This window comes from Oryx dammah, unplaced genomic scaffold, assembly GCF_014754425.2.
Source record: "Oryx dammah isolate SB20612 unplaced genomic scaffold, SCBI_Odam_1.1 HiC_scaffold_11163, whole genome shotgun sequence".
In the NCBI taxonomy this organism is placed as follows: Eukaryota; Metazoa; Chordata; class Mammalia; order Artiodactyla; family Bovidae; genus Oryx; species Oryx dammah.
The window spans coordinates 4331418-4346502 of NW_024080556.1; the positions used below are offsets into that span (position 1 = coordinate 4331418).

The window sequence follows — 15085 nt, forward strand, 5'->3', positions numbered from 1 at the left end:
GGTCACAATTGTTACTCTATCCTGTACTGCTGCTGCTAAGTCACTTCAGTTGTGTCCGACTCTGTGCGACCCCATAGACGGCAGCCCACCAGGCTCCTCCGTCCATGGGATTTTCCAGGCAAGAATGCTGGAGTGGGGTGCCATTGCCTTCTCCACTATCCTATACTAGATTGCAATAAAAGGAGTTTTCAGGAGTATGAATGAGCCCTATTACTGCAGAGAAATGGGAGGTGAAATGAGAGAACATGAGAATACCTGTAAGTGACTGTGACGCTGTGAATGAATATGGACTATAACTCTTCACAGGGGGAGAGAACCAGTGTGATAAAGGCAGGGTACCGGAAGGAAGATGTGTTGAGAAGTGTTCCAGAGAAACCTCAAGCCACTAAAGATGGAAAACGAGACAGGAAGTGAACTGAACCAAACGCAGCTTCAGCCGCGAGCTGTGGTGGCCCTCGAATACCAAGTGGTCACCATCTTACTTGTGCTCATTATCTGTGGTCTGGGCATCGTGGGCAACATCATGGTAGTTCTGGTGGTCATGAGGACCAAGCACATGAGGACTCCCACAAACTGCTACCTGGTGAGTCTAGCAGTAGCTGATCTCATGGTCCTGGTGGCCGCAGGCCTCCCCAACATAACGGACAGCATCTACGGTTCCTGGGTCTATGGCTACGTTGGATGCCTCTGCATTACTTACCTCCAGTACTTGGGCATTAATGCATCCTCTTGCTCAATCACAGCCTTTACCATTGAGCGGTACATAGCAATCTGTCACCCCATCAAAGCCCAGTTTCTCTGCACATTTTCCAGAGCCAAAAAGATAATCATCTTTGTCTGGGCTTTCACATCCATTTACTGTATGCTCTGGTTCTTCCTGCTGGATCTCAATATTAGCACCTATAAAGATGCTATTGTAGTCTCCTGTGGCTACAAGATCTCCAGGAATTACTACTCACCTATTTACCTGATGGACTTTGGTGTCTTTTATGTTGTGCCAATGATCCTAGCCACTGTCCTCTATGGATTCATAGCTAGGATCCTCTTCTTAAATCCCATTCCTTCCGATCCTAAAGAAAACTCTAACACATGGAAAAATGACTCGACCCATCAGAATAAGAATTTGAATTCAAAGACCTCTAATAGATATTTCAACAGCACAGTATCTTCAAGGAAGCAGGTAAGCAAATCTGAGCCTCCGAGTTCACAGAGGAAATGTGGGAGACAGTTCCTTGTGAGATAGGATCAACTTTGCCCTACTTAGCTGATGGCAAAACTAAAACACAATCATACAAATGTTTCACTGGTGTAAGCCTCTGCTTTACATATTAAATCCATCTCTAAAACAACTGAGGATCTAAAAATAGATGGGAAGGGTTGACAGCACACCAGCGGGTACCAGTTTGTGTGCTATTAAAATATAAGGGAATATAAACTGAAACCCTAGAATTCTACCTTTAAAATGGTGTGCCTCTCTGAGAAATGTTATCAATATATTTAGGCCATTTCTGGCTTCTGTAGGCAGCAGCTGGATATTTTGAAGAACTCTATCATCTGAAAAATATTTGACAAGGTAGTTTGAGAAAAGATGAGTCAAAACAATACTGAAACTGAGAGGGGTTCCTGGACTTTGTTTTGTTTTCTTCTTCAAGCTTAGTGGAGAAAGATTCTGTCACTTTCTCCTTCAGCTCCCTACAAAATGTCTTGGCGTGTAGAGGCTCCCAGTGCACTCTGCTTAGGAAGTGTTCTGATAAAAAGGCTAACACCAGGCTTATTTGTGACAAAGAATGATTGCATTTTTCACACGTCTTTTTCCTATTTAGCATAGCTATGTTTCAGATCACCTGAATGGTCAGGTGGTTAAGGTTGAACAGTGGTTTTATATGAGTGAAGTGTAACTGTGTTTCAGTAGGTGTAGTTTGTAAGACAGTTGCAGGAATACTTTATATCATGTGCACACTTACCTATGGTTACACACCTAAGTCATCTAGGAACTTGGCTTTCAGATCCTTTTCTTCCTTTGTTAAACAGGAAAAAGAACAGGTGATCAGCAAGACTTGCTCATTCAAATAGGTTGAATTTTCTTTCTCTCTCTCTCTTTTTTTTTTTTGATCCTGTAGGAATTTAGTTCTTCCTATGTACATAAACAGAAACTGAGTGTACTTTTTAAAGTATGCAGATGAATCATTCATACTATCACTTCCTAATCTCTGGATTTGCTGAAATATGAAGAATTGTATTGAATGTTGGGCACATAGTGAAGTAAGTTACTAATAAATAGTGATGTTTTAGGCATGCATGAAATGAATAATGAACTATCACTAAAAAGAAATATATACAACATTTTAAATGATATTATGACATTTGATTTATATAACATTTATTATTAAAGGTGCCTAGATGATAAAAGGGAAGACTTGAGAAACTGTTGCCAGCTCTTAGATTTCTGTTGCTTTGGATCTAGCAGTGCTACCTAATACAAGGCATATTTGGCCATCTATTACCCAAAACTTGATTAAGGGAAACTTAGAGAGATCTGTTGGCCATCTGCCAAGGCAAACATTAACAAATACAATAAGAGAGTAAAGAATATGTATGTACATCTCAATTAGAGACTAAACATGGGTTAATGTCTGTAGCAAAGAAGGTCAGGAAGTAAATTCATTCATTGGACTCATTTATATTCTTGTTATAAATTCTAAAAAATTGTTTGTCTGGTCTAATATCTTCCCTTTCAATTACAGTCATTAGTACCTATCAGCATTAATAATGTGCTTTAAATTGCTAATTGTGTTACATGTTCACACTCATATTTCAAAGCTGTTAACAGATAGGCTGTCCTCATAGAGGCTGAGTGGTAAAACAAAAAGCCAAAGGCTCCAAAAAACCCTGGGCTTTAAAATTTTAGGGTTCTAATAATCTTGGATGTATGACCCTGGGTAAGCAAACTCTCTGAGCCTCAGTTTCCTCATCTTTAAGCACGAGGATAAATAGCAACCAGGATTGGTGTGAGGGTTCAATGAAATACCTGATGAAGGACACCTAAAGTTGGTTCATCTGAGTATTTAATTAGCCTCATTCTGGGTCTGTTAATATGTTGGCAGCTGTAAGGGAAATAGATTTATTCTTTAAACTATACATGCACCATTTAAACACAGATCACTGGTTGAACAGGTGTGTATAGGATTTGGCAATTTCTCGAACTTTTAATAATTAGGGCATTTAGAATTGTGTTCAGAGCATTTAGGGTTGTCATGAGGATATGGCTGGAAAGAGAATGGTACGGATTTGGAGAGGGGACCAGGACAGGGTACTACTGGGGAATTTTAATAGTGTGTAGTGATTTGGTTCCCTGGTAGCTCAAATGGTAAAGAATCTGCCTATAATGCGGGAGTCCTGAGTTTAATCCCTGGATTGGGAAGATCCCCTGGAGGAGGGCACGGCAACCCACTCCAGTTCTTGCCTGGAGAATCCCCATGGACAGAGGAGCCTGGCAGTTTACAGTCCATAGGGCTACAAAGAGTCAGACATGACTGAGCAACTAAGCACACTCAGCAGTGATTTGGTTGATTAAAATGAAGTCTTTGAAGGAACAGCAGAAAGTAAGATTGGATTGCTAGTGTATATGTGTATCTGCGAGAAAGAAAGAGAGAGAGAAGAATGAGAAGAAAGGGTTGTGGAGGATCCCAAATATCAGGCAAAGGAAGAACTTCGAACTTAGTGCAAGAGCAACCAAGAGTGTGAGTGGTGAGCAGGAAGCAGTGGTGAGGAAAGTGGTGTTTGGGGACAATAAATCTGACAGCTGGGGACGAGGCAGGGCTGGAGGCTGAGACTCTGCCTCTACTTTTGAAGAAGGACCACTCTTGAAGCTGTTGGTAGTAATTTAGGCATGAAGTATTGTAGCAAGATTCTCTATCAGGAGAATTTAAAGGTGTAAACCAGAGAGGAGTTTCAAAGAAAGAGGAGGTGAGATGTGAACGTGTCAGATACAAAGGATGAAGAGGGGACAATTCGGCGGTTCTGAGTCTGGAAGAACAGAGGCGTCTCCTGATGAATGGAATGAGAGCCATGAAGGGCAGTCAGTTTTGCCCAAAATCAATGACCCTTTGGTCTGGCTTTTTCCTCTTCTGCAGTGGTTCTTTTCTTAAATCTTGACAAGATTCTAACCTCCACCTCCTCTAGCCCCAGGATTTGATTCTACTATTTTCTCTGCATGTTTTTTCTTTTGGGCAAGTTTAATTTACATTTTAATAAATATTCTGTCTGGACCAGGTCTTTCTAACCAAGTAATTAAAGTATGTAGAGCTTAGGAGAACTACATTTTAGAGGAAATATAAAGAATATTTATATGTGAGGGACAAATGTGAGGTTTGTGTTTGCTGATTTGTTTACTTTTAACTTATATTTCGGATGCAGAAAACTCAGGCCAGAATCTTTCTTTCTGTTATTCAGATTCACCTAAATATTTGGTCATGTCAATAAAACAAATTAAATAATAGCTTGGAATTCTGTAGACAAAAGAATTATCTGGTTGACTAAATCTTTTGTTTTACAATTGGTTGTTTTGACGCTGGAGCCATAGTTTAAAGGATCACATTTGTTACATTTCAGCTCCATCCACACAATACCAAAAGATCTCTCTCTGTTCAGTCAACTCAAGTGTTCAACATTGTATAGATACAATGTCTTTATCATTGGCTGAAGAATTGATTGGATCTTTTGGCATTGTGGAGACACAGCAGTATCTTGCTAAAGGACAACACTGTGAATAAACACATTCAATTCAAATATTTGCTTTCCATAGGACACAGGGATATGTAGACTATTTTATAGATCAGGCTACCAGTTTCATTTTCAGTTGAGTCACTCTAATGTACTTTTTTTAAAAAACAGTATAGCTAGTGGGGAACTGTGTAACATAGTCTGAATAGAAACTCCAAGAGTTTGTGACAAATTTTTCGTTATGGGTTTTGTTTGACTGGACAAGTTTTAAAAAGGCCAAATGGTCTTTGTTTCTATAAATTTCTTAACAGCCTCCTACCTTCCCAAGAGGAGTGTTGGTAACCCAAGAGACAAAAGCAGTCTTCCTTTTAAAGAAATACATGCCCTTTATTTGTTGCTGTTGTTGCTATTATTATTGCTGATGATAGAAAAGCAATCATGTATTATGGAAAACAGAACACAGGGCATAAGAAAAAAAGCATCCTGTATCCTACCTCTCAAAACCATAGTATATTAGCATTTAGTAATATTTTTCTCATGTTTTTGCTTGATTTTCTTTTATATCATTATAGTCTATATAGCTGATATACTGCTGATTCCCTGATAGCTCAGTTGGTAAAAAATCTGCCTGCAATGCAGGAGACCTGGGTTCAATTTCTGGGCAGGGAAGACTCCCTGGAGAAGGGATAGGCTACCCACTCCAGTATTCTTGGGCTTCCCTTGTGGTTCAGCTGGTAAAGAATCCTCCTGTGGAAGTGGTGGTGGGTGGTTTAGTCGCTAAGTCGTGTCTGACTCTTGGCGATCCCATGGGCTGTAGCCCGCCAAGCTCCTCTGTCCATGGGATTCTCCAGGCAAGAATACTGGAGTGGGTTGCCATTTCCTTCTCCAGGAGATCTTCCCGACCCAGGGATCGAACCCAGGTCTCCTGCACTGCAGGCAGACTGAAGACCCGGGTTCAATCCCTGGATTGGGAAGAGCCCCTGAAGAAGAAAATGGCAACCCACGCCAATATTCTTGCCTGGAAAATCCCATGGATAGAGGAGCCTGGTAGGCTACAGTCCATGGGGTCGTGAAAAGCTGGGCACGACTGAGCAACTTCACTTCGCTTCACTTCGTAGATATATAACCTTACATGCTGCTTTTACACAAAATGTTGAAATTAATATTCCCAAGGATAGCACAGAGTAAAAGAAAATGGATAAGACTGTGAGTCAGTTTTTCTCAGCCTCAGTTTTCTCATTAATAAAATGAAACTAACAATGCCTCATGGAGTGACCTGAATCAAATGAGAGGCATCAGACAAAATCCATGGTTTTGTCTCTCCTCACCTGTACCACCAGCTGTCCTTCCCGCAGCCCTGTCCTTCTCAGTGACCTCCACACCCCCGGCAGCCCCCTGACTCCGACTCTGACTGAGCAATCTGAGTAGGATGTGCTCGTGGAAAATAATGAACTTGGATAGAAAAGGGGCTTAAATGTGTCTCTTCTCCCCTGCTTCCCTCCAACTCTTACCTTTTTAAAGAAGAAACCCTGAACAAGAAAAACAGAACACAAAGGAAAAGAGGCGTAATAGTGGCAATAGGGCTGACATTTGCAAACATGAAATCACTGAAGTTGTGTGGGTAGCCTCATCAATGATTAAGCTCCAAAGGCAAATTAATCATACCAAACTCTTCAGCATTAGGCCTAAATCAGAGGTTTCTCAAGTTTACTGGGCCTGTTTTCATACTATTCTCATAGGTCCATCTTTCATTTTTGATTGTCTTATTTGCTCTATTTGTCTGGGCCCAACTACATTCTTAATAATATAAAGATTTCTAAGATGGGAGGGTGCAATTTTTGCCACTTAGCACACAGATATCTAGTGTGCAATCTTATTTTTTAATTATTAAAGAAAAGTGTTCCATTTTCTAATTCACATCCTTTTTTTAAAATTTTATTTATTTATTTATTTATTTTTATTTTCCTTTGGGAAAACTCCATCTGCCATAAATTGCCTCAGTGAAAGTGCCCTACAGTTTCATGTTTTGTGCCCTTTGGTTAGATGAACACACATTGTTTATTCCCAATTGTATACTTGCAGCTTTGAGTTATAATTTCACTGGTAGAGAAAAATAAATTTGTCTATATGCCTACAAAAAAGAAAAACCTGCAGTCCTACAGAATTCTCAATTTGACCATATACCAAAAAGCCCCTTAAAATCAGCTAACCTTGAAAATAAAAAATTATATTTATTTATGCATTCTCTTGTGAATTCTTCAAGTTGCAGACAGTCCAAGTTCCAGACAGATGAAGGCTGGGCTGTAACCAAGTTCTTAGTCTCCTTTACTTTGGTTATGAGTTAGGGGAAGGTGAAAGGTGAAAAGTTAAAGCTAGGTCAACATTAAGCTGAATTTTATGGTAGATCATTTTATATTCAAAGAAAAGTGAAAACAGTGAAAGTGTTAGTCACTCAATCATGTCTGACTCTGAAACCCTATGTACTGTAGCCCACCAGGCTCCTCTGTCCATGGAATTCTCCAGGCAAGAATACTGGAGTGAGTTGCCATTCCCTTCTCCAGGGGGTCTTCCCCACCCAGGGATTGGACCTGGGTCTCCTGCATATCAGGCAGATTCTTTATCATCTGAGCCACCAGGGAAGTCCAGTATTGGGGAAGATTCAATATCCTCCGCAGTTTAATGAAATATTCATTCATAACCCCAAAAGCACCTAACACTCCTAGATATAGAGGCCACCAGGACATTTAAAAGCAAACTCTTCCCCTTCGAGGAGCTCACTATCGGCCGTGTGCACAAATAATCCTGAGTAGACTTCTAATGCTTTACAATAGAGGACACAGCATCCATGAGGAGAAAAGCTGGGGAAGAGTGGAGGAAGGCTCGGTGGAGTACACGGAATTGATCTAGGCCTGTGAAGATGGGTGGGATGTCTCAAAGCAGCAATAAGGAGAACAGAGAAGAAAGGAAGAAAGTTCAACTGTGAGAGGAGTGAATAGGGAAAGACTGGGCACGTTCAGGGAGAGAATAGTCTAGTATCATTGAAGTGGGACAGTGGAAGTGCATTGTCTATGGAGGGAAGCCTGAACTGGACTGTGGTTGCTCTTTCCCAGCCCTGACCTTTGTCACTCCACCTACTTACATCCACACCCAAGGTTACAACTCCCGCCTATGAGAGCCCAGGACACAGCTCTTGCAAAGACATCTGACCCATACACCTAACTGGTTTTTGGACATCATGTAAGTACATCAAATCCAATATGACTAAATCTAAATCCATTCATTTCCTTCATAAATCCATATCACTTTTCTTCTTTCCTATTTTAGATTCCCAGACCACAAATCTAGGAGGCCTTATAGTGCTTTTCTGTCCTATCGACCCACCCCAAGTGATAACCAGATGCTAGTGATTCTAGCTCCTAAACGCTCATGTTTGACCTACTCCATCACATGACCATTGCCCTAGTTTGCCATTTCTCATCTGCCTCATTTCAGGACACACTTCACCAAGCCTCTCCCATTCCACCATCTCCTAGGTTATCCTACACTGCTCACCAGGAGGTTTCTCTAATACACAAATATGTTATCAAAATGCTTTTTGTAGTTCCCTGAAGCCTAGAGTTTAAACCTCTTAGCATAACAAACGTGATCTTGACTCCTTTATATGTTTTTAACTTCATCACTTATGGCTCACCTAATGTATACTTTATACCCCAGCAGTACTGAATTATTTGTAGTTCTCTGAACTTGCTACTTTCTCTCAGCTGGAAAACATTTCATATGGCAAGCTCCCAACTATCTTCCAAGTCTCAGATCAAATGGCAGCCCCCCCCCATGCACCCCATCAAGCCTTCCCTGCATTTCTCAGGCAGATCTATATAACTGAAAGCCTAGCTATAATCATTATGTTAGGTATTCTACTTGTTTCCACAGTACTTTGTATTTACTTCTGGTTTAGTAATTCTCATGTATCATAATTGTTACCTGTTGGTTTTCCCATTGCCACTAACGTCTGTAAGGGTGGGGCCCTTATTCCCAGTGCCCTCAGCACTGAACTTCGTATGCAGCAGCTCCCCAAAGAATATATGGCAAGTCATGTGTTGCAGCCAGGGAATACAGGCTTTGCAAGAGTGGGTGGCTAGCATTTCTTCGCAAATCTACGTTCAGTGACCTCATACTGGTTGCTTAAAATTGGTCATGACTGGAGTACTAATATTGTAGAAATCAGCAAATATGACATTTCAGGGTCCCTCCCTTTTTTGTGGAGAGCCAATTGTTAAATATTGATCAATACACTTCTGTGTATGTGTGTGCATGCGTGTCATACATAATAAATGAATTGTAAAAGAGTGCATGACGTGCTCTGCATAGAAGTTAAATAAGCCGTGTGACAACATACAGCCTTGAGGTAATCCTTTTCCTATTCGGAACCAGTCTGTTGTTCCATGTCCAGTTCTAACTGTTGCTTCCTGACCTGCATATAAGTTTCTCAAGAGGCAGGTCAGGTGGTCTGGTATTCCCATCTCTTTCAGAATTTTCCACAATTGATTGTGATCCACACAGTCAAAGGCTTTGGCATAGTCAATAAAGCAGAAATAGATGTTTTTCTGGAACTGTCTTGCTTTTTCCATGATCCAGCGGATGTTGGCAATTTGATCTCTGGTTCCTCTGCCTTTTCTAAAACCAGCTTGAACATCTGTAAGTTCATGGTTCACGTATTGCTGAAGCCTGCCTTGGAGAATTTTGAACATTACTTTACTAGCGTGTGAGATGAGTGCAATTGTGCGGTAGTTTGAGCATTCTTTGGCATTGCCTTTCTTTGGGATTGGAATAAAAACGGACCTTTTCCAGTCCTGTGGCCACTGCTGAGTTTTCCAAATTTGCTGGCATATTGAGTGCAGCACTTTCACAGCATCATCTTTGAGGATTTGAAACAGCTCCACTGGAATTCCATCACCTCCACTAGCTTTGTTCATAGTGATGCTTTCCAAGGCCCACTTGACTTCACATTCCAGGATGTCTGGCTCTAGGTGAGTGATCACACCATCATGATTATCTTGGTCGTGAAGATCTTTTTTGTACAGTTCTTCTGTGTATTCTTGCCACCTCCTCTTAATATCTTCTGCTTCTGTTAGGTCCATACCATTTCTGCCCTTTATCGAGCCCATCTTTGCATGAAATGTTCCCCTGGTATCTCTAATTTTCTTGAAGAGATCTCTAGTCTTTCCCATTCTGTTGTTTTCGGACACGACTGAGTGACTGAAATGAACTGAACTGAACTGAGAAGAGTATATACATGCATAGTTGAGACTAAGTCAAGTCCAGCACTCTATTTTGCTCCCTGAAAAAGTATTGCTTGCCATTCCATATCCTTCTCTGGTTTTAATTAAAATTTATTTTCTTTTATTCCATTCCATATCCTTCTCTGGTTTTAATTAAAATTTATTTTCTTTTATTGACTGTCTTTGCATTATAAAATAGCAAAACTAGCAACCAGCTAGTATAATAGTGAGTTTGTTGCTAGATAAGAATTTGAGGACGATTTCCCCACTTTCAGACAGAACAGGCTGACTTAGAAACATGGCATACTCAAATCATAATTTACTTTTTATACAAAATCCTGTTGGCTTTCCAACGAGCCTTTCAGATATCCTTCCCAATAAGCGAACTACAGTGGACAGAATATGCAGAGATGCAGAGGGATGGCAACTTAGGGAAGGAAACAATGTGAGCACAAGTACTAAGATGAGAATAAATCTATCTGAGTGCTCCTCTATGACTAATTTTCCAAAAACAATTTGCACACATCATCTTATTCCAAAGAGAAATGCCCCCAATTTCCCCTGACTGGCTTTCAAAATCTGACCTTTTCATCTTTTTTCTTGCTTTGTTCAGCCATTATTTCTTTATTCAATGAACAATTACTGAGCACCAATCTCATGCCAGGCATTACTCTGGAGAACAAATAATAGTCACTGTCTTGTGGAACTTTCTGTATCACAATTCAAAAGCAGTTTGAGTGGTATTTTTGATTTTTCAGAGATATAACCAGGAGTGGATCATATAATACCTCTATTTTTAGTTTATTGAGAAACTTCCATACTGTTTTCCACTGTGGCTGTGCCAACATGCATTCCCACCAACAGTGCACGGGGGTTTCCTTTTCTTTCCATCCTTGCCAACATTTGTTATTTGTGGTCTTTTTGATGATAGCCATTCTGACAGGTGTGAAAAAATAAAAACACTAATTTGAAAATATGCACGTACCCTAATGTTCATAGAAGCATTATTTACAATTGCTAATATATGGAAGCAACCTAAGCATCTATCAGCAGTTGAATAGATAAAGAGGATATGGTACATCTATACAACGGACTACTGCTCAGCCATGAAAAAGAATGAAATTTTGCAGTTTGCAACAACATGGATAGACTTGGAGAATATTATGCTAAGTAGATAAGTCAGAGAAAGACAGATACTGTATGATACCACTTATATGTGGAATCTAAAAAATAAAACAAACTAGTGAATATAGCAAAAAAAGAAACAGATACAGAGAACAAACTAGCAGTTACCAGTGGTGGGGGGAAAGGAGGGGGGACAGTTAGGATCAGGGGATTAAGAGGCACAGACTACTGTGTATAAAATAATCTACAAAGCTATTGTATAGCACAGGAATATAGATGATACTTTATAATAATTGTTGTTGTTGTTCAGTCGCTTAGTTGTATCCAACTCTATGTGACCCCATGGACTGCAGCACACCAGGCTTCCCTGTCCTTCACCATCTCCCAGAGTTTGCTCAAACTCATGTCCACTGAGTCGATGATTCCAACCAACCATCTCATCCTCTGTTGCCCCCTCCTCTTCTTGCCTTCAATCTTTCCCAGTGTCAGGGTATTTTCCAATGAGTCAGCTCTTCACATCAGATGGCCGAAGTACTAGAGCTTCAGCTTCAGCATCAATCCTCCCTGTGAATATTCAGGATTGATTTACTTTAGGATTGATTGGTTTGATCTCCGAGCTGTCCAAGGGACTCTCAAGAGTCTTCTCCAGGACCACAGTTCAAAAGTTCTTCAGTGCTCAGCCTTCTTTATGGTCCAACTTTCACATCTGTACATGACTACCGGAAAAACCATAGCTTTGATTTGCAGACCTTTGTTGGCAAAGTGATGTCTCTGTTACCTTTAAAATTGTGAATCACTATATGGTACTCCTGTAGCTTATATAATATTATACATCAACTATAACTTTTTAAAAAGTTGAACAAAACAGTAGGAAAATACAATGTTAGGCTGTACAATGTGCAGAAGAGACACAAGGAGTGGTGAACACCACACATGATGCTGGAGAACAGCACCCCCAACAGAGAAGAGTCACTGCACTTTGGAAAAACAAGTAGGCAGTCACCAGGCTGCCATGAAACCAGCAGGATTAGTCATTTACGTAGTCAAACAGAGTCCAGGGTAAGACTTTGGAAGGCCCTGTGTGTCATTGAAAATATCTAAATTTGGTTCTAAGGAACCAGGGAACCACTGAAGGACTCTGACAAGGACAGTGGCAAACTGGATTTGACTTTTGGAAACTTCACTCATGAAATTTTACAATGAATCCACCCCATAACCTGGGAAACAAAAATGACACTTTTGTAATCCAAGCAAGAAAGCAAAGACTTGCACTAAGATGTAAATAGTAGAGAAGGCTAAGATGGATGTATAAGAGCAAAATCAGTGGGATTTAACTACTAATTTATCAAATGACAAAGGGAGAAGTTCCTAAATCGAGTCCCAGATTTTCAGCTGGAAAGAGTGGACAGGCAGTGGTGTTAGGAGGCATGGCACAGAATACAAGAGGAAGAATGGCCTTTACCTATATTTATTCCTTCTTCAGAGCTGCAAGTGAGTCCACTAGATTCTCCCATGTATACCAAGCTCATTTAACTTTGCAACCTTGCTGGTGTAATTTTTCCCACCTGTAAAACCCTCCCCACTCTCAATACCTCCCACCTCTCTGAAAAGCTCAAGGTCCCAGTTCAGGCTGCAGTTAGAGCAAGGAATCCCATAGGTTGAACATCTACCCAAAGGCAGAGTCCAGCATGACCTCTGGAGTCAGAAAAATGTAAGTTCAATTCTACTTCCTGTCTCTCTAACTTTGGATAAGTTATTTTACTTCATAATACTTGTTTGTCCAAGGGTAACATGGGATACTAATGATACCCACTCATAGGGTTGCTGTGAGGAAATACCTAGTACATACTAAGCATTCCATAATTCTTATTTACTATACTTAAATTCTATGTCATAATTAGAATATTGTTTATCCCCACCTTATTCATGAAATAGCAAAAATTTTAGACTAGTAATTCATTCCTGAAGAAGACAAAGTTTAGAGGTTATAGTAGATGGATCTTCCAGGCTGACCTAACAGCATATTCATAAGATCAAATTAGTAAGTGTTTCTCAGTCTTCTGCTCTATGCCCAGAGAGAAATACAGTAAGCACATTAAGTTTATAGGTACTAATTCAATATATCATCACCAGAATCCTGAGTAGGAACTAACTGTAAAAGAGGATTTGGAGGCATAGGAATTCAAAGTGATGTGCCCATTGTGTCAAAGCCAAGATTTTAACCCAGCTCACCTGCTCCATTTCAACCATAGAGTAAGAGAAAAATCAAAGGAGAGATCAGTATGGGTTTCCTGGAGCTGGAGGTTTGGGCCACATTAAAGAGACTGAGCAGAAAGAGGTCATTCCAGATAAAGGAGGGAGATGAGAAGGTTCTGATGGTATTATCAATGGGAGAATAAGCCCAGAATTGTGTTATAAAGCATGCTCTGTCTGAGGAGTAGTAATGCAATTAGCTAGATGTGTGCCAAAAGTTTATGGGAAATAAATGTGGAGGACCTGCAGGCTGGGGCTGGCTCAGTGAGGCCAGAAAGCCAAGCACAGGGCCCCCACTGCCACCTGCCTTCCCAAGTTCCCCATCAGGCTGGTGAACAGCACCAAGGAAGTCACATTCCACAGGGTGCAGCTTTGGAGTTTCCCTTCCAATGGGCCCTCGTTAACTGCTGCCTATCCATGTCCCTGACAGCTCAGTTGGTAAGGAATCTGCCTGCAGTGCAGGAGACCCAGTTCAATTCCTGGATCTGGAAGATCCCCTGGAGAAGGGATGGGCTACCCACTCCGGTATTCGGTTCAGCTGGTAAAGACTCTGCCTGCAATGCGGGAGACCTGGGCTCTATCCCTGGGTTGGGAAGATCCCCTGGAGACGGGAAAGTTTACCCACTCCAGTATTCTGGCCTGGAGAATTCCATGAACAGTATAGTCCATGCGGTCGCAGAGCTGGACACAACAAAGCGACTTTCACTTTCATCCATGTACAGGGCCATCACCAATTCCCTTCTTCTGGGCCGTAAATGCCCTCCTCTTGCATAAATTTCCACAAGTCTGCTCTCCTCAAGTCATCACACCTGGAATTTTTTTCCTCTGAAATCCCCCCAGCACCCACCTTCTTCTCTAATGCTGTTTCCCTAATTCCAGCCTCATCATGTCCTCTCTGCACTGGAGACCAGGAGGCCAGTCCCTCTGCCTGGCCAAACCATTGCATAAGCTTCCTTCCTAACCACTCCCCTGCCTCTTGGTTGCCCTTTTGCAATTCAGCCCCCAGGGTGCTACTAGAATGAGCTGAAACACACACTAGGTATCATCACTATACCCTCATTCCCTATAGGTTTACATCCAAGGTGTTATCACAGCACACTGGGGCAGCTAAATTCTGCCGCCTGCTTACTTCCTCAAGCTCCTCCCCTTTCTGTCCCCAGGATACCCTTTCACAAGCAGTCTCCTTTATCTGGTCACACTCTCTCCTGCCCTCAAGCCGGTGTGCATACTCTCCCTGCAGAAAGCATTCCAAACAGGTGCAAGAACAGAGTGCTACAGACAAAGGGACAAGCACCAATCCCTGCCCCTGGAGGGAAGGAAAGCCTGCTCTGAAAGCTGATCTGTGAGAGGGTGAATTGGAAGTAACAGGTCTGATGAGGCCCTGCATGCACCAATTTGCTGGAGTCATTGTTCACATGCCTTTCCCACCAGATTGTGTGCTTTGATGAAAGAAATCTTAAAGGACAGATGTTAAAAAACATTGTCAGAAATATTTAGCTTACAATAAAGATATGGAAATTTTAGAGTTTAAGTATTTAGGATTTGGAAAAAGTTATACTCTAAGTGAGTAGTCAGGAACAGATATGTGCATTTACCAACCAGTAGAATAATAGAAAGAAAGTATGACTAGGATTGAATTTATTTGTATATTTGCCTAGTGGCTCAGATGGTAAAGTGTCTGCCTACAATGCAGGAGACCCAGGTTC

General features: G+C 41.1%; 1 protein-coding gene across 1 annotated transcript in view; it reads left to right on the forward strand.

Moving 5' to 3' along the window:
* Positions 1-391: 391 nt before the first annotated feature.
* LOC120860680 (thyrotropin-releasing hormone receptor) overlaps positions 392-15085 on the forward strand; it is a 44374-nt gene continuing 29680 nt past the window's right edge. Inside the window, exon 1 of the mRNA XM_040236431.1 lies at positions 392-1180. Coding sequence (XP_040092365.1) covers positions 392-1180 — 789 coding nt within the window. The remainder of the gene's footprint in view (positions 1181-15085) is intronic.